Source organism: Papilio xuthus, unplaced genomic scaffold, assembly GCF_000836235.2.
Source record: "Papilio xuthus unplaced genomic scaffold, Pxut_1.1 DF827756.1, whole genome shotgun sequence".
NCBI lineage: Eukaryota > Metazoa > Arthropoda > Insecta > Lepidoptera > Papilionidae > Papilio > Papilio xuthus.
The window spans coordinates 5,631,689-5,644,115 of record NW_013530893.1 but is presented as its reverse complement, the minus strand read 5'-3'; the positions used below and the strand labels follow the sequence as shown (position 1 = coordinate 5,644,115).

Genomic DNA, 12,427 nt, shown 5'->3' with positions numbered 1-12,427 from the left:
TTTTGTTTGGTTTAAATTTTTTTCCTGTTTCATTTCACCCTTTCTTAATTCTGTTTGTTTTTTTCTTGTTATCTTCTTTTAAAGGATTATTTTGTGTCTTACAAAATCTTTTCCTGTTTATTCATATTATAATATTTTGTAAGTTTATAAACTAAACATAATTAGTATCTTTATGATTTATTTATTGTTTCTCATCTAAGCTACTATTTTAAAGAGATATTATTTGTTAATTTATAAATATTTTTTTTCTATTTATTAGTGTTCCGTCTATTTTAAATTCATCAATAAAAGTAAACTGTATTTCAATCACGTTTCAGCAATAAAATGTCCCCCGTTTACTTTTTAAGAAACGTCAAAGCGGAGAAATCCTTAATCGTATTTTGTTTAGTTATATTGCCTTTTACAAGATATAAGGCAATTTAATTTGATATAGCTTTTACCCAAGACTTCTTCCGTGTGTAATAAAAAAAACTTAGCAAGTAGCCTATCCGTTATTTCAGGTATTTTTCTATCTCTTTGTCTTCCAACAAGATCCGTTTAGCCGTTTTGGTACCTGCAAACATTTATCCATCTATCTAAACTTTCGCAATCCTTAGATTAGTAAGATTGAGTTACATATTTTATTTGTCTTTCTTATTCATATTGGTTATAATTTGAGTTTATTATGAAGCAGTTTTAACAGTGGTAGAGCACGCTTTAACATCTTCGTACGGATTGGCCCGGCTCGCCCGGTGAAATACCACGACCACACAGAAGACACGCGTGAAATGGAGACAATTCCGCGTTTCGTCTGATGAGTGTGCGTCCCGGAGGCCTAATTTAGTCCTCTTTCCCTTCCCACCCTTTTTCTTATAAGGAAAGGATGGGAAGTGGAAGTGGACTTTCCGGATGAGAAGATGCATGGAAAGGGAAAACATTTTCTTTCTGTGCATCCTCTGTGCCAATTAAAGGTAGGCAACGCATATGCAATTGCGTATGTCTATGGGCAACGGTCACTTCGCTATTTCAGCGATTTCAGGTGGCCGCTCGCTCGTTTGCCACCTTATGATATAAAAAAGAAAGCAGTTTTCACACATTTGCATAAAATAACATTATTTTATTGTTGTTTTTCCCATTGTTAGAAATATCCATTCCAGCCATACAAATAACAAATGTATTAATAAAACAAGAACTCCTTCAAATTAACATCAGCTTTTAAAACGTTTGTCTCCAGAGTAAATGGTCCATCTGAAAATAAAAACACATTATTTTTAATCGTCATTATGAATATATGCCTTCCCTAATGCCTGCGACAGTATGCGGCCAGTTAGTTTCAAAGCAATATATAATTTTAAAATATGCAGTCAAAATTGGAGTCACTGTCCGGTTCCGAGGGACCAATTCCATAAGCGAGGAATTCTTTGGAGAGTAACCTCTATAAAGTAAAATATTGCGGTCTCATAGACTCTTTCTAATTCAGGTTCGATTTTAACTATAATTGTGACAGTAACATCAGTGCTGCTATCGGGAAAAAATATGACGATTAGTCTGTACAGAGTGGCAGCGCATCGAGCGCAATCAATATAAAAACTTTATCAAAAAAGACTCTTTCAAGAAAACAATGCTACTTTTATATCTATTCTGGTTATATCCTTACCAAGATGAAACCATTCAGTCCTAGGGTATCCGGTTTCTTCTCTTGATGAAACTATAGCAGCCCTCAAAGCAAACGCCACGCTCACTGCTAAACACATCGGCGGCTCTGTTGTTGCTGGAAAATTAGCGAAGGTATCACAAACAAGAATAGTCGAGGAAACAACTATAAGAAGAGTTATACTACAACAATAAATTACACGACCCTAACCAAGAGGGTGAGCAGAGATTACGGATTATATTTGATCCCATCACACCTCTCTCTCAAGAATTATTATATTTTCTACTATGGGCGAAAAGAACTTGTATCTCTTCAGTTATTATTGTGGTAAAAATAACTTAAAACCTAGTGAATAGCTGATTTTCTCAAACGTTCTTTTAGAAACTCGATTTATTTCAATACACATGATCTTAAACTATGGACGGTATACTCAAAGGTTACAACGTGTATTTTTCTGTTGAGTCATAACGTGAAATTTTACGTTTACATATTGTTCAAATATGACTTACTTTTTGCTCCAAAAACACCAATCGGATTAAATGAGTTCGGTCTCAGTTTGACTCTGAAGTCAATTGGAATGTCTTTAGCTAGAGGCACGTGGTAGTTCCACGCGCGGTCTGTGAGCAACTCTCCAGTCTTTTTGTCGTATATCAAATCCTCACAAGTCCAGTATCCAGTCGCCATTATGAATGCTCCCTCAATCTGATAAAAGAATTTCATTATTTTTAAACGGAATATAAATTAGTCGTTTTAGACATTATTAGTTTGAATCCTTTGGCGCGAATGACGTGCGTTACAAAGTCCAGTGTCACAATGAATTTTTTTTTTGAGACTGAGTAGTTGCTGTTTGCCTTGAAGAGGCATTTACAGCTTCACCGGCCTTGAGGTGGCCGAGCGTAGATGGCGCTTAGCCTGAACCTCGTAAAGCCTGAACTTCCTTTTATAATTAGTGGACACAAATCTCGATATTTTAATAAAGCTAGTATTGAGTATATTGTATAATATATTGACTCATTTTCGGATTTTCTTCCTAAGAGTAGTGAGACAAAAGAATTTCTTAGTTTATTTACCTGCCCTATGTCTAATTCTGGATTTATACTAAATCCAGCATCTTGTAATATATCTGCTCTTAAAATATCATGCTCTCCTGTTAATATATCTAGTTCCACTTCTACCACGGCAGCTCCTGGTACTCTAAAAATTTCTTCATCATTCGGAGTCACTCTGTAACTTGTTTGCAGATTTATACCACGCAAGAATGCAGTTTGTATTAGTAATTCCCACGTAGGATTATTCATTGTCTCTCTAACTGTAGATAATCTGTCTAGAAGTAGTTGACAGCATTTGGTAACACCAAAGCATACTGCGTGAGTTGTCCGACTTCCACCAGTGATATTGGAATTAGGTGTAGCAGAAACTTCTGTTGATTTAATCTTTACCTTATGTAAAGGTATTTGTAGTACATAAGCGACTGTTTGAGCTACTTTCGTGTTAATACCTTGACCGATTTCTATACCTCCATGTCTTACAATCACAGAACCATCACCGTGGTACACTGCTAATAAAACATGAAAGTCCATCACAGTTGACGCAGGCCAACTCATCAGAGCAACACGAAGACCTCGTTTCTTCCAACGATTTAATTTATTAAAAGCCTGTACTTCTTCTTTCCTTTTATGATATTCACTGGTCTCTACAATCATCGCAACAATTTCAGCTAAATCTGAATATTGTGGATTTAAATTATTCAAACGTACTTCTAAAGGATCTTTATCCAGTTCGTAAGATATACGTTCCATTATATGCTCAGTCATAGCTATACCTTCAAGTTCACCTATAAAAATTTGTATTATTAAGATTTATATTAGACATACTTGGCTTTGTTTGCCTTCAATAATCCGCAATCAATCAACGACACAGTGCTTCTAGGTCGCTTGAAGCGGCTAGTAACCAAATAAGGCGCCGCAGGTCTTGGATTGGTCACACTCCGTTGAGATCCTATTCAGATCCCTCGGGAAGCTCTGGACTGGGTGAGGGAGTGGGTTGAAATAAACGCGGCGGTGATTTGTGTCAGTAGACCAACCACAGAGCCCAGTATAGAGAGAGATGACTGTGAACACCCTCTGCCCCATTAAGGGCACTAAGGACGATATATGAAGTACAAAAACGGAGTGGACTGTACCTGGAGATCTGGCATAGGTATTAGAAGCAGTATCAGTAGTAACATTGAATAACTTATAAGACCATCTTCTGTTGTCGTAGCAGTTCTTTACCGCAGAGATAGCAAATAAAAGGACAGGATCGCCAACAACGTATCCATTGTCTGAATACAAATGATATTCCAAATACTGTACTTCCCCAGTGTCATTTACTCCAACCTGAAATGTCATCATTATCAGCTCACTATAGGTCCCCACTCTATGCTAGGAGTGACTAGGCCATAGTCAACCACGCTTGTCCAGTGCGGGTTGACTTGACACATACTTTTGTAATTTCTTCACAGATATGTGCAGGTTGCATCACGATTTTTTCCTTCACCGTAAGAAGGTCGGATAAATGTACATATGTAAATCGAAAACACATTGGTACATGGAGGGGAATTGGTACACGGTAGAGACTTCGTTGAGAGATGATGATGATATCGCAAATACACAAAATCACAATTTAAAATTGTGATACTAATTTAAAATTCTTTTGGTCAATAAATTAATAATAATATTAAACATGCAGTCGGTGTGGCCAGTGATATTAAAATCAATTTTACCTCATAATCTACCATACAAGGGTTCCGTTTACCAACAATCCGAGTATTAGCCTGCATGGACATAACGAAGCGGCAAGGTCGATTGGTAAAGTACGTGCTGAGAGCACAGGCGCTGGCGATGAGGCAGTTGCGGGATATTTTAGCACCGTACGCACCGCCCAGACGTGGTACTGTCAGATTAATTCTGGAAAGAATTATTGACATTTCATCAAAAATCTTTGAAGACAATGCTATCCATCGAAATTAATAAGCCTAACTACTAAAGCTTAGATATTTGGAATTTAGAACAAAGATTTCTGACACTAGTTCCTCAAAGCAAGTTAAAAAGTATCTACTAGCAGGTAGATCATGAAGCGTTTCTAAAAAAATTGCAGGAACTAAATGTAAAATTTACAAAGTCATACCTGCTTTGTTCAATATTTAACACCTGTGAAATTGCGACGTGAATCTGATCAGGCCATTGTGTTGAAGCAATCACATCAATACCGTCCTCACTTGGCTTGGTGACGCACGACTGTGTCTCCATGTGGTAATGGTATTGTGCAAATATATTATTTGATCCTTTCATAATCCTCTGCACATTCAATCCTTTATCTCTTGCAGGGTAGACTATAAAAACTGTTACACGTTCAGGTTCTCTGTCTAATACTTCCCTTATTGTTAAAACTGGCTGTTGTTTTACGTTTTTGTATTTTGCTTTAACTATCAAAGCAGCTCTGTTAGCTATCTTTTCTGTTTCAGCTATGATGATGCCTATTGGTTGATTGTAATATTTAACATCTCGTTCACATAGAATTTCTTCGGGAACCAGTCCACTTTCAATATTGAGAGGCACAAAGTTATTTGATCCAGGTATATCTTTTGCCGATAGGAATGCTAGTACACCAGATAGTCCCTAAAAATAAAAAAGAAATGGTTCTAAAAATTTAAATCCAAACAAACATTTCTATACCAAGAATGAACTGTCGATTCAATGAAAAGCGCAGTAATTAAGTAAATAGAGCCATGTTGAATTCAGGATATGACGGCCATATTGACATTTGACTTTAAAGTTTCACATACAATTTCTATTACATTTTCTGGTCCAATAATCAAGGTTAAGCTTATTAACGTAAATAATACTTACTAATGCTATGGACGGATCGATACATTCAATTTCACCAACACTGATTTCAGAAGGAACGAACGCACAGAAAACTTCTCTTGGTAAAGTTGGAGTGTCATTAACATAAACAGATTCTCCTGAACATTGAATTAGTGCTTCTAATTTTGGCCTGGGTTCATTTAGTGGCCAAAGAGTAGGATTTGTATCATACTCTTGCTTCCCAGAGGATAGAGGCCTTGTTTTTCTTAAATCTCTTTTACCTGATCGATATCTAGGAGCTAATTTTGTTTCAGGAATTAAAGATAGTAAACCCTGAAAAAAATATATGTTTTTAGAACGGTCAATTAAGGTTAAGGAATAATTTTGCAAAGTTATTTTTCTTAAGTTATCAAATTGTCACGAATATTTTGCCAACAAAGTAACTAAGGTTGATGCGAAAGGCATAAAATAGTTTTACAATCTTTCTAATATTATAAATGCGGATGTTTAGATTGATGGATGGATATTTGTTTAAAGATATCTCCGGAACGGCTCAACGGATCTTGATGAAATTTGGTACAAATATAGAATATAGTTTGGAAAAAGACATAGGCTACTGATTAATACATGAAAAAAAATCATTATTACCTTATATAATAAGCCGAGAGCACATTTCTTTCTATACTCCGGCGACAAATACCCTCTTATCTCTTCTACTATCAATTCTCCGTTCAAAACTTCAAGCGCTAGTTGCAAAGTTTCATTTGTAAATATTTTCTTTCCAATAAGACAGGTCTCAGTTTTTACTGCATGTATAAATTTACCAGAGAGACCTCCGTAGACTATTCTCGCAGATTTTACTGTTTCATGATCCACGTCTAGTTCGTAAAGAAAAGCTGAGTGGACTTGAGCATGAGCATTTTGTGATCGAGGCATAATCTGCAATCATTTTTGATATTATCAATTCCAGATCATTATTAGCTTTTGTTTAAAAAACTACGCAGCTACGTAATTTTAGAGAGTGGACAGGGATTAGGTCAGCGGAGGAACTGTTTCGCCTTGCACTTATAGCACGATAGGAACAAATATTCCAAGTTAGCGGCCAACCTTCAAGACTAAAGCTTAGAAGAAGAAGTTTAAAAAATATTTAGGACAAAACCTTGACAAAATGGTAAACTGCCTAGTTATGGTCTAGGACCAGTTTTACGAGGAATATATACGAGGATTACATACCTTAAAAGAAACAAACTCACAATTATGAGACAGTGGAGGTAATTTGATCTGTGTGATTATTCGACCAGTCATATCAATTTTTAGAAAAGTCTCGGGTGTTACTTCGTCTATTGATGAAGCAGAAACTGTAGAATAAAAATTAAATTAATATAAAATTTCAGTTTTGGCTAAACATAATATATTGTCTTTATTAATTTCCAAAAATTTATGATTATGATTATTTTGAGTTTCTGTTAAGACGAGCGGCTGTACGCGACTCCGTCCGCGCATAAATAAAAAAAACACAATTAGTTCTATATGTGCGCCAAATTCCATCGAAATCCGTTAAACCGTTCTGAAGAAACCTTCTAACAAACATCCATCCATCGAAACATTTGCATTTATAACATTAGTAAGATATAATTTTATTAATTTCATCTTACCAATTGTTAGAGTTGCACCTATCGCTTCAAGTAACAAAAACACATCGGATGAAAACGTCAGTTCTCTATGTTTGAGCATCAAATTACCAGCCACTGAGCCTATCTGAAATGTTATATCAGTTTTACAACAAAACAAGAGACAATCAATACGTTTCGCTTTGATACTAGCTGTAGCTGTGGCCATCTGCACGAAATTAAAAAGAAAACCTAACTAGTAGCCATTGTGTTCTTTCAGACTATGATTACTAACAAACATCTATCCATCCTCTTTCCATCTATCCATCTGAACATTCGTGTATATATTAATAAAAAGTTTTAGACGTTATCACTTTGAATCGTTATTGAGTCAAGTGTCAGATTAATTAATAAGGGTACATAACCCTAGACATTTTAATAAGGCTAGTGTTGCGTCGATACACCGGGCACAGTGTCGGATTCTCTTCCTAACAGAAATAAGATTTCATTTGTAATTCACTTACATTTCTTACAGGTATATGTGCAACTAAATTTAAATGATCGTATAATTTCTTTAAATAGTAAAAGTTTTCTTCTCTCTCTGATATATTTTTGAAAAGATCCATCAAATCTCTCAATGTTATTCCCGCGCCGATGACTAAATTCTGATCCATATAATAATTCTTTAATTCTTCAACAGAACTTATATCTATTAAGACTTTAGGAAAGGCGAAAATAGGAACCGCTCCTGTAACAAATGTTTTATTATTAACTCTTGTGGTTTTTGATATTAAATTTTAAATATTACTTTTAACAGTGGTAGAGCCAGCTTTAGCATCTTCACACGAATTGGCCGGTTCGCTCGGTGCAGTACCACCACACAGAAGACAGGAGTAAAGTGGAAGCAAGCAATTCCGAGTTTTGTCTGATTGCCTTCCCACCTTTTTCTTAAATGGAAATTATGGGGAGAGGAAGTAGATTTTCCGGATGATGGGGATGCATGGAAAGGGAAAATATTATCTTTCTGTGTCTGCGTCCTGTGTCGATTAAAGGTAAGCTACGCATATGTTTGTGTATGTTTATGGGCAACGGTCGCTAGTTAAGCGATTTCAGACCTCTCGCTTGTTAGCCACATTATGATATCAAAAACTTACCGCGTCCAGTATTCCCATTAACTAACATGTAAGAGTTTGTACCTTCAGTACTAAATATTTCAAAAACATCTCTTATTTCTTTAACTCTATACCAAATTCTATCATCTTTTAAAGGTATTCTTTTATTCTTATTAATGTTCTCTTTGTGTAACAAACACCAGTTATTATCAAGTTCACATTTATCTTTGTCACTGCAAGTTTTCAGATCCTCGATGTCAGTGAGGTTTGCTTCATGAGCGTCGCAGGCGAAACTTTTGAAAGCGTCAAGTATCGGTCTGTATCCAGTACATCTGCACGTATTGCTGCCAAAAGAATCTTCTATTTGGTATCGAGTTAGTTTGTAGTTATTTTCCTCGAGTAAACTGCAAAAATATACCTTTGAGAATGTTGCCTCCATTGTCTTAGTAAAATAATGTAAATTTACATGAATTTGCATGTATGTCAATTCCAATGTCCAATGGAGTTCTATAGCCGAAATGACTGAACAGAATTCGAAGAGGGAGTTGACATCCGTGAATTGGATTTTTTTTGGATTATCGTTTTTATGTATAAATGCGAATGGATGGATGTTTGTGTGAATGTATCTCCAGATCCGCTAACCGGATCTCGTTAAATTTTTGTATACTTAAAGTACATAGTCTGGACGAACATATAGACATTATGTTTTTTTTTTTAATATTCGTGCGGACGGTGTCGCGGGCGACAGCTAGTTTATGAATAAGTCTTTGAAATGATGAATACCTATACATGCTCATAACCCAAGCAGGACTGCAGTAACCACATTGTGTGCCGTTGTACTTCGCCAGGGTTTTCTGTACGGGATGATAATTCTGCCTGTCGCCGATACCTTCTATGGTCGTTATATCCCATCCATCGCATTGCGTTATAGATACCAAACACTGAAATATACAGGATGTTTCAAATATTGAAGATACCAACCAAATTATCATCATTGTTTGAATTGTTCTTTTGTTTTCTTCCAATTAAGAACAATGACAAGTTGTCGATTCAAACCGCAGCACCAGTGTAGTGATTTGAGCACTAAAATTTCTCGTATCAAATATTAGAAATATTATAATTGCGAATTTTTGGATGGACGTATGTATGTTTGTTTGAAAGTATCCCCGGAACCGCTGAATGAATTTTGATGAAATTTGTTACACATGTAGAACATAGGCTACTTATTAAGTTTTTTGTAATTCTGCGCCGATGGAGTCGCGGGCGACAGCTAGTTTTCTAAAAGGGGGTTAGTATGGCAGTAAATTCTTACAGAGTTAACAGAGAAGGTACGTCGATGTCCATAGATGTCGTTGTTGGTGACGTTAACAATACAGGAACCGCATGTCCCCTGCTGGCACATATACTTGGTGCCACGCAAGTTAAGCTGGTCACGAAGATAGTCGTTTATCGTTACATCTGAATCTACTTCATGGCCCACTGTAAGAAAATGCAAAATAAATTCCAGCTTGATACCTTCACGCTTGAGAAAAAGGGACTTGACTGACGGACAGCAAAGTGATCCTATAAGGGTTCCGTTTTTATCCTTTCTAGCGAACCTTAAAATACTAATATAATAAAAACGAATAGTGACGTCAAGATCAAAGATATTCATTGGATGACATTAAAATCGAAATTAATAAAAATGGGAAGGGTAAAATGAAAACGAATAAGCAAGAGTCAGAGAGGATAAGAAAAAGATAAAGACAGAAAAAAGAAACAATGGATAAGTTAAAAGTAATACTCACCAGAATATTTTTTCTTGTTAACGGTAAATTCTATTCTATCCATTTTAAAAATAAATAATAATAAAAAAAAAAACAAGTGACTGCAATTCTGGATTGTCTAATAATGCGAGTGTTGCATTATTATAAAAATTATGAATTTCAACAAAGGTTTATAAAGAACAACGCCTTCTACGGATGTAGTTAATAATAATTTAAACATTTAAACGATCACATTTATGATAAGAACGAATACACACGAGCGATTTATGGCTTTTTTTTATTTATTCTCTGTCTGTCTATAAAATTTGTATTATTTTTTTTATATCATAAGGTGGCAAACGAGTAAACAGCCACCTGAAATCGCTGAAATAGCGAAGTGACCGTTGCCAATAAACATATGCAATTGCATATGCGTTGCCTACCTTTAATCGACGGAGGAAAGGCTGCACAGAAAGAAAATATTTTCCCTTTCCATGCATCCGGAAAGTCCACTTCCACTTCCCCTCCTTTCCTTATAAGATAAAGGGTGGGATGGGAAAGATGACTAAATTAGGCCTACGGGACGCACACTCATCAGAGAAAACGCGGAATTGCTTTCATTTCACGCCTGACTGCGTGGTCGTGGTATTGCACCGGGCGAGCGGGGCCAATTCGTGCGAAGATGTTAAAGCGAGCTCTACCACTGTTTAAAATGGTGTGTGAATAATTTATGTGGCAAGCTAATGAAGGAAAACTTTGAATATTTGAATCACGGGTGATAGGTCAGGTTTTTGATTTGAAGTTTATTAAACCTTTGATATAAAGTATGTAGCTATAACTACTTAAATAATCATCAGCTCACTATACGTCCCCACTGAGGGGCTCGGAGGCTCCTTAAGTTAGGGGTTACTAGACCATAGTGATCGCTGGCCCAGTGCGGGTCGACTTCACACATATCTTTGGATTTGTTCTCCTTCATATTTGTACATGGCGGGATTAGAAACCAGGACCTACATATGCAATCCAAATTGTAACCACCGAGCCATAATATCGATCGTGTGAACATGATTTAACAAAGGTTGGAAATTTCCATATACTTAACTGCAGTTACTCAACGATAATTAAATTAGTTACGCTTGTTTGATGAATATTTATGAATATGAAATTGAATTACATGTTTTAACACCTATGATGTAACTTTTAAGTAGGCAACACCCAGTAGGACTGGCGGCGCTTGGTGAAGCGGGTCACTGATACATGATGACCACGACCAGTCCGAAAAGACTGCGGCGAAGAAGAAGACACCTCCAGTTTTATGTATAACTAGCTATCGGTCGCGATTCCGTGCGCGCGGAATTTAAAAAAAACATTATAAGTAGTGTATGTGATTTTTCAAACTATGTTCTATGTGTATGCCAAATTTCATCGAGGTCCGTTCAGCCGTTCTGATGATTACCTTCAAACAAACATTCATCCATCCATCTAAATACTCGTATTTATATTGTACTAGCTGTCGCTCGCTACTGCATCAATTATAATTAGTAGTCTATGTGTACTTCCAGACTATTTTCTACATTTATGACTACTAAATTTCAGCGAGATCCATCCATACAGCTGTTCTGGAGACGTCTTTTAACAAACATCCATCGATCGCATTTATAACATTAGTATAAATTAGGATAGGAAATAACTTGACACAATTTTTACGTAGTTTTTCAACTGAAGTTTCCTATTATATTGAAGAGTCCTTCCCTATATTTACTCGTTGTAAAAAAAATCTTTTACTTCGCAAGCGTTGTGAATACAAGGTTCGTCCAACTCTCAAGGACCTTCTTTTATGTTACCTACGTGAATGACATTTTCCTGAAAAAAGAATTTGTTTTTTTATAAGTTGAGTATAAATAGTAGTAAATCTTTAAATTAGATTTGTCTACTTAAGTATTTTTCCTGTCGCTTTTATCGTAGGTTTCTGAAGACTCTGTAAAAACGAATAACAATAATTTGTAAACAAGCATTCTAGCCTCAGAAACCCATTATTAGTGTTTCCCGTTGGGCTGATTGAATCTATGAATTCGATAGAACAAATATAAAAGAAAGTCCCAATGGACCAACGGGTAACACACACTTCAGTTAAAAGAAGACCCTTAGCGTAGTTTAATATGAAAAAGTTACTTTAAGGTTCTGTTAAAATTATCATTGAATTGACTGTAGGAGGTAATTCTTTACTTAGTTTTTTTTTAAATACTAAAACTAAGGAATATCCAAGTTGTACCTTTTAAGTTAAATGAGAAAACTTTTGTCGGTATGGGAATGGTTTTAAAGTAAGTTACCACGTAGTTACTTTTCGATATAACTTGTTAAGAAACAGGGAACGGAGTTATTCGATTTATAATAATTTTATCTATGTATGTACTACTAGCTTTCGCCCGCAGCTGCGTCCGCACGGAATTAAAAAAAAGTAGCTTATGTGTTCTTCCAG

At 35.8% G+C, this 12,427-nt stretch overlaps 1 protein-coding gene across 1 annotated transcript; it reads right to left on the bottom strand.

Moving 5' to 3' along the window:
• Nucleotides 1–1,156: 1,156 nt before the first annotated feature.
• LOC106116114 (xanthine dehydrogenase/oxidase-like) lies at nucleotides 1,157–10,033 on the bottom strand. The gene is made up of 14 exons (XM_013309855.1): nucleotides 9,991–10,033; nucleotides 9,516–9,682; nucleotides 8,987–9,144; nucleotides 8,246–8,607; nucleotides 6,715–6,839; nucleotides 6,130–6,420; nucleotides 5,524–5,814; nucleotides 4,802–5,292; nucleotides 4,398–4,581; nucleotides 3,816–4,011; nucleotides 2,704–3,467; nucleotides 2,143–2,335; nucleotides 1,637–1,750; nucleotides 1,157–1,227 (listed from the first exon to the last, which is right to left on the bottom strand). Exons 1-14 carry the CDS (start codon nucleotides 10,031–10,033, stop codon nucleotides 1,157–1,159), a joined length of 3,450 nt encoding a protein of 1,149 aa, XP_013165309.1.
• Nucleotides 10,034–12,427: the final 2,394 nt, after the last annotated feature.